Consider the following 7,142-nt stretch of genomic DNA (forward strand, 5'->3'; position numbering starts at 1 on the left):
ATCAGACATTTTTTCTTTCTTGATCAGATATTTCTTAAAAAGGATATTTCTTATATCAAACATTTCATGGTCATTTTAAAGATTGAGGATTTTATATCAAAGTCTGATCTTTAATTGTCTGAGTCAGCTCAAAGTAAACATGATAAATAAAGACTAAATGCATGTTTTTATAAATGTCATAACCACAGACATAGAAGGTTATGACTTATTATTTGTATATACAGTTATAAAAAAGGGAGTGTTCGCGAAAATGAAATGGCTCATGCAAACAATTATTTATGGTGATCAATACTAATTTATTACTTCTATCTGTTACGTCTACAAGGAGAACATTTTTAAAAATGACTCTTACATAAGAACATAGCATCCATACAAATTCTAGTAGTAACATTTCAACTCCAATTGTAAAAAAATCGATTCAATTCCAAACAAATCAATCAGATATTACAACGAATAATCATTGATACTTTTTTGAAGCATTCATATATAGTTGATATTTCATAATATAGTTGTATTTGTTTTATATACAAGACAATTAAAGCTAGTTAGATGGCCACCAGGTGTCTCTGCTCTCAATGCTAAGAATGATTCCATGTGGCAGAGACAACAAGAGGAAAGAAATCGTCATTGTATATAAAACAAATAAAAAATATAATAAAATAGTAAATATATACCAATGCGTCAAAAAGTTATCGATGATTATAGGTTGTAATATATTAGAATTATTTGATTGGATTTAAATTGATTTTTTTAGGATTCAAGTCGTATGTTGCAACCTTCTGAATTTGTATGGACTATGTTTTTTGGTAAGAGTCATTTTAACAATTTTCTTCTTATAGATGCAACAGATTAGTAGCAATTACCAAAGATAATTTTTCGCCATAAGCTATATACTCCATTACATTTTTCGCAAAAACACCTTTTAAAAAACAGTAATAAAATGACCCTGTATGAAAATGTAAAGAACCCAAACAAATATTTTATTGTTTTGAAATCAGATAATCAAAATTTGACATTGTTTCATTAAGACATTTATAATTTGTTTCTTATTAAAAAAAAGAAAAGTGATATTAAGTCATAGTTAGATTTTCATTTTTCAATCTTTTTTTTAAATTATTTAATTATGAAGAAAAATCAATTATCAATTAACTTAAAATAACAATTTTCACACCTTTTCAGCTATCTATGATTTAAACTTTTTTTGCTTTTTTATATATTTTATGCAATATTTTGTTAAAGTTTTACAAAGTTTTATTAAAATTTAAGAAAGAATAACAGAAAAGAACTCAATGCAGATTGTTATTTATTCACAATGAGAGTTTAATTATGACAGCAATTATTATTGTATAAGTGTTAATTTTGAAAATAGCTAGTAATGGTTCATCATATCATCGAAGGTATCGTTAAGTTCGTCAGCTGTACGCTTAATCTTGAGTTTCTCTCTGTAAATTTCATCTTCAATATCATCAATTCTATGATTGAGCTTAGTAATGTTCATCTCACCATACTCAAACCTAAAATTAAAATAAAGAAATCAAGATTCGAATTATGACTTCTTGAATAATTTAATAGTAAAGTTTGAAATTTTTAGGTAAGATTATGTTATGAAATATTTCAAAAAAAGTTTTATATGTTGTGTGTTAATTGACTTATTTTTGATATTTTATGTGTTAATAATGTTTTATCAGTGATGAAATTGTCGGGTATATTTTCTTTGAATATCATTTACTGCTTCTATTTAAAACCATTTAAACACCAGTTTGTTAAGAATGTTTTGTTTTATTTACCCACCACCCCCCTCCCCCCAATCTTTAAAAATCATTTCCCCAAGGCATAATTCTACAAAATATATACCCCTGAAAAGTTGAAATATACCTTGCTTCTGCTGCCTTGTACTTATGCTGCAACTGGAGAATTTTATCCACAAGCTTTTCTTCTTTTTCAAGAGCTTTAGAAGCAGAGTTCTCAAGAACCTTCATGTTCTCACCCACACTTTCAAGCTCCTCCTCAACTTTCTAAGCAATTAAATAATTTTAATCCTATTTTTCGCCATTTTTTGTATTTAAAGCCATGCTGAACTGTACGAGCAACCTGATCAATAACACTATTAAGGAAGGAATTGTCCCTACTGTTAGTAAAAGAGATTTTTTTTGGAGTCAGAGTAGCAATAATGTAAAAAATGTTTCAATTGCAGTTTTTTTTAAATGTTGTGTAATATTCCTTTAAATCCTTACTGGGTATAGAGTAATTTTCAATTACCAGGGAAACTTAAATTGTGGAAAATCTATGACACCATACAAAATTCTAAGTTTTTTATTATTTTTGAAGGAAATGTTGGTGCAAAATTTAAATGTAGTTTGTACTTCTTGGGAAAGAAATAACCACTCAATAACAAATTATGACATTTTCTCCGTTTGGATTTTTTCATTAATGTTGCTCTAAAATGAAATCTGGAGATAAGAGAATTGATTCTTTGCCACAAACTCTGATTTTATAGTTCCTATTTTTTCGCAACCCAAGGTTGTATACCGTAGATATTTATTTTACCTATGAACCATGAGTTGAACCATATCCATATTTATTTTACCTATGAATTCCATTAGATCAAATAATCTAAGATTGAAATATCAAAGGTTTACACCGTCAGGTTGCAAAGATATAGGGGTTAAAAACCTTGAGCTTGTGGAAAAAGCTAAATCAAAAGCTATAAAAAATTTGTTTCCAATTTTGCTTTGTTGCATGAAAACAATCCAAAACAAAATAAACAGTTTAGACTAATGACTTTTGAAGTTAGAAAATTAATTCCTGCATTGCTGTTTGATCTATTTTAACAAAGTCAAGTGTCTTTTGCACAGAACTTAAAAAAATTCTTGACATAGTTTTTAGAAGTGTTTAGCAAGACTGCAATTTCTACCCTAGCATTAATTTATTGTAAATAAAATGCATTTTAAGACTTACTTGCAATGGACAACTTTAATTGTTTATAAAACTGAATCCTCTCACCTTGAGATTTTTCTCAGCAAGCTCTGCTCTTTCAATTCCTCGTTTTAGTTCACATTCTTGAACCCCCAGCTTTCTGGAGACTTCGTCCAACTTCTGTTCATTGTCATGTGCCATTTTAATTGTAGATCTCAAGTTTTTGTCAAGTTCCTCAATGGTAACTTCATTGTTCATGTTCTTACTCTCAACAACCTTGACAGCTTTGAGAATGGTGTCAGCGTCCCTGGAGCAAACAGCAAGCTTGGTGACGGTATCAGCCAAATTTGTTTCGGATTTCTTTGCTTCCTCCTCCATGAGCATGATTCTACGAGAGAGAGCTGCAACATCACCCTCAACCTCCTTATAAAGCTTCTCCTTCTCCTCCAGGGACTCGGTAGCTTTAAGTAGTTTGTCGTTGGTTTCATCAAATCCAATCTCAAGCTGCTGAACCTTTTTACCATAATCTCTCAGATCACAGTCAGCCTAAAGTATGATGGTAGAAAACTTTACTATTTCAGACTTTGAACATTTGATAGCAAAGCTTGAATTGGGTCTGAAACGTCATATACCAAGGATTTAAGGAATTTATTTTATCATTTTCCTCTGATGTGTAAACTTTTAGATCACTCTACTTTTATAAGACTTTTTCAGTTAGGGTGCAGAAAAATAGAAAAAAGCTGAGAATTTAAAGAATAATTAAGATAATAGTTCAAAATTTTAAGGTGAAAAAATGAATGCCCTGAAAAGTGGATTTTTTAAAAGCTAAACATATCAAATTAAAATATTTGAAACACATAGTTTACAAATTTACTTTTTTCATTATTATTTTCATTTTACATTTGACATTAACTTTTTTTGTTCAAGTCTGTTGTGATTTTGTTAGTTTGTTACTATAATGTCTTCCCTTGTGACCTCTGTCTAGAATGCCATGTATCTCTCCCTCAAACATTCCCAAGGGGTGTTACAGTGCTCTATAGGTTGCCCAGAGAGATGGGCGTTTTCAAGGTTTTCAAGTAGTTCGTTATTCATTTTGTTTGAGTTGATTCGTTTATTCGTTAAAATTGTTTGTTCAATAATATTTTTCCTTCAGTAAAAACACTATAATTGTTAAGTTTCTACAAAATGCGAACAATTGTTTTCTTTTTTCTTTTTTCTCATCTGTTTAACCATAACCCTGCTGGGTACATGAAATGTGAAAATGTTTGCAACAAAAAAAAATCCCAAAAATTATAAAATATAAATCTTTGAAAAGCCCTTGATTATGCCATTTCTAATATGCAAACAATTTTGCAAAATATTAAATAACCTGAAGTGTAATTAAGAAAAACTAAAAATGTGCAAATATCTTTTGACTGGTTGTATGCAAATAATTTGAAAAACTTTCTTTGCAAAACTTGTGCAATCTGGTTCCTTATGGCTAAGGCTTTCCAAAAAGCTAAAAGTGAGCAAAATCTAAAAAGTAGTCATTGATACAATGTCCCTCAGGCAGGCCTAAAGGGAGTGCTTTGGATATTTAGGTAAAGTCAGATAATTTTAACAGCCTCAGACCAATGTAAAAAAAACTACGGGGGGGGGGGTCAAATCGCCCCTGCAGGAATAATTTTTTATTCGTTCATTCATTGTTCTTTAATCATTCATGAACAATTTTGTTCGTTAAAGCTAAAATCAAGTGTTTTTTGTAGTTTATAAATTTAAATGTCTAGTTCTTCAAAAAAGCGTGAGTGTTATGAAACTTTGCATAATCATCATGCTTTAAAACGTTTAACCACTTTTGAAGTCCCAACTGAACAAAATCTGTTGAAAAAATCGACTTCCAACATTTTGAATTCCTGTTTGTTAGTTGGTATAAAAGTGGTGGATTTGAGACCTGATCAGCCCTGGCAGAATACTCAGCAGTAGCCTCTTCAAACCTCCTGATGGTCGCGTAAAGGCTCTCCGTCTCCCCCTTCAAGCTCTGCATCTTCTTCCTGATAGCGTCCATCCTTTCCTAGAGAGCCTGAAACAAAATGGACTGGAGGAATTGTAGATAGAGATGAGCATCATTTGTGTCAACAAACTAAATTTTTGAGGACAAAGAGAGATTTAAATGAACAATGGTGGCGTTCAGAAAAAAAAATAACAACGGACGAACAGAATCTCGGATCGTTCAGACTGTAGTTTTTAAAAAGCGAACAAACTAAAAAAACGAACGAAATATATGGAAACGATAATTTAAGAATGAGTGAAATCAATTTTTTTTAAAGATGGAAAAAACGAACAATATGGGTCGTTTACAAACGATGAACGAACGAAATAAAGAAAAAACGAACGCACACATCTCTACAAGTCTCAGACCGTAAAAAGTGAATACATTTTCGCAGTGAGTCATAGTAATTTTTTCTATCTCTAGATTTTCTAAAACATTTTGAAGAAATTTTTGAGAAACAAAATGTCAAGTGTCATTGATTGGTAATTGACAAAAGTAAAATAAATAAAATATAGATAGATATATGATAGATAGATAGTTGAATAGATAGATAGATTGATAGATAGAAAGATAGATAGATAGATAGATAGATAGATAGATAAACTTAAGATGGTTAGGATTTGAGAGGATGATTGAGCCTAATCCAATTAGAGGTTGGACAATTTATTTATCTGTCGTCAAAATAAAGAAAATAGAAAAAAGACAATTTATCTACACGCGTAGATTTATAAATTATTGTTCTTCAAGATTGCAAACTTCACAATTACATCCGGGGGATTAGCATTTTATAAAATAACTTTGGGTACTAAACTTTGCCGGCAGATCTAACAATTAGTCAGTCTAAGTTAAGAACATTTCCGTGGGTCTAACGAGTTACCCATGCTCAACATTTGAGGCAAATCGGTCAAGGGGGTTCATGTGTTATAATCGGAAATAGAAACAAACAGACAGTTTGGTGAAAGAGGGGGGATGGTTACATGTAACCCCCCCATCCAAAGGGGTCGTATAGGGGGGGGGGGGTTTACAAAACAGAGATTACTGATTTATTAATTAAAGTAAACTATTAATAAATAATTCTTAAAATGTTTGTTTGAAACGAAATAATCATTCTATCATTTTTATTTTTACAAACTCTGACCTGCTAACTTGGAAGGTGTATTACTGGCTACTGAGTGTTGTTTAAAACTAAAGAATTAAAAGAATTTGAAATCAAGCTTTCTACAATCAAACCCACAAGTATAATACTTTATTTATACACAACACTATATATGTATAGTAATTGCTGGAGGTAAATTAGTTTTTAGGCTTGTGGCTGCAGGCTTTTTTCAAACATATCCTGAAACCCATAAGTTCCCAGCTGAGCTGGGTAATTTCTTTTTTTGTTGCTTGGGTAATATACAGGGTGTCCCACGAAACATGATAGTTGGTGAATAGTATAAAATGTTTTTTTTCCATATTTTGTTAAGCTATTTGATACCAAAGAGAATAAAAAAAACAATATCATATTAAAGATAACTTTATTTCAAAGTATTTTATATTTGAGTAAAAGATTTTTTTAACGAATTAAACTGCGAAAAGTCTTTAATATCTAATACAGTATTTTCAAAACTGTCATGTTTCGTGGGACACCCTGTAATACACTTTTGCGTTGGATACTCAAAATCCCGATCATGCTTGATCTAGAATTGCCCTATGGACACTATTAATTTGAGGATCTATAAAAACTATACCTGTATTGAAATACTTTGATAGAATTAACTTCATATTCAAATATTATTTTTTAGGACATTAAGTTATCCAAAACCCTAATACGGAACAGAACGTTATGAACTTCTAATATTTTGTTATCCTTTTTTTGAAATTATTTCGGTAAATCCTGTATTACGACAAAAATATGTGACCATCTAAACAATCTCTACAAATCTACAATTCTCCTCCCCCCGCATCTCCCCTTCCCTTATTTTCTCCTAGTTCTACAACGTGATATTTTCTCCTTAAACAATGTGCAAAGCTCAAATAATTTAAATGTTTCCTTGAATGCCCTGACTAACAGGCTTTTCATACACTGGTTTTACATTGATTTTACATTTTTTTTTAATTGTTCATCAAATCAAAACTAGTTACAATAAAAAGATGATTTGAATATTTATTATTTCGTTACTATATGACTTTTGATAAAGAAATTAGTTATCTTGCA

At 30.5% G+C, this 7,142-nt stretch overlaps 1 protein-coding gene across 1 annotated transcript; it reads right to left on the minus strand.

The window, feature by feature from the left end:
- Nucleotides 1-1,286: 1,286 nt before the first annotated feature.
- Nucleotides 1,287-6,181, minus strand: LOC111703023 (tropomyosin). The gene is made up of 5 exons (XM_023474865.1): nucleotides 6,084-6,181; nucleotides 4,847-4,975; nucleotides 3,004-3,462; nucleotides 1,876-2,015; nucleotides 1,287-1,514 (listed from the first exon to the last, which is right to left on the minus strand). The coding sequence occupies exons 2-5, from the start codon at nucleotides 4,958-4,960 to the stop codon at nucleotides 1,370-1,372; spliced, it is 858 nt and encodes a 285-aa protein (XP_023330633.1). The 5' UTR covers nucleotides 4,961-4,975; nucleotides 6,084-6,181; the 3' UTR covers nucleotides 1,287-1,369.
- Nucleotides 6,182-7,142: the final 961 nt, after the last annotated feature.

Source organism: Eurytemora carolleeae, unplaced genomic scaffold (genome assembly GCF_000591075.1).
Source record: "Eurytemora carolleeae unplaced genomic scaffold, Eaff_2.0 scaffold519, whole genome shotgun sequence".
NCBI lineage: Eukaryota > Metazoa > Arthropoda > Copepoda > Calanoida > Temoridae > Eurytemora > Eurytemora carolleeae.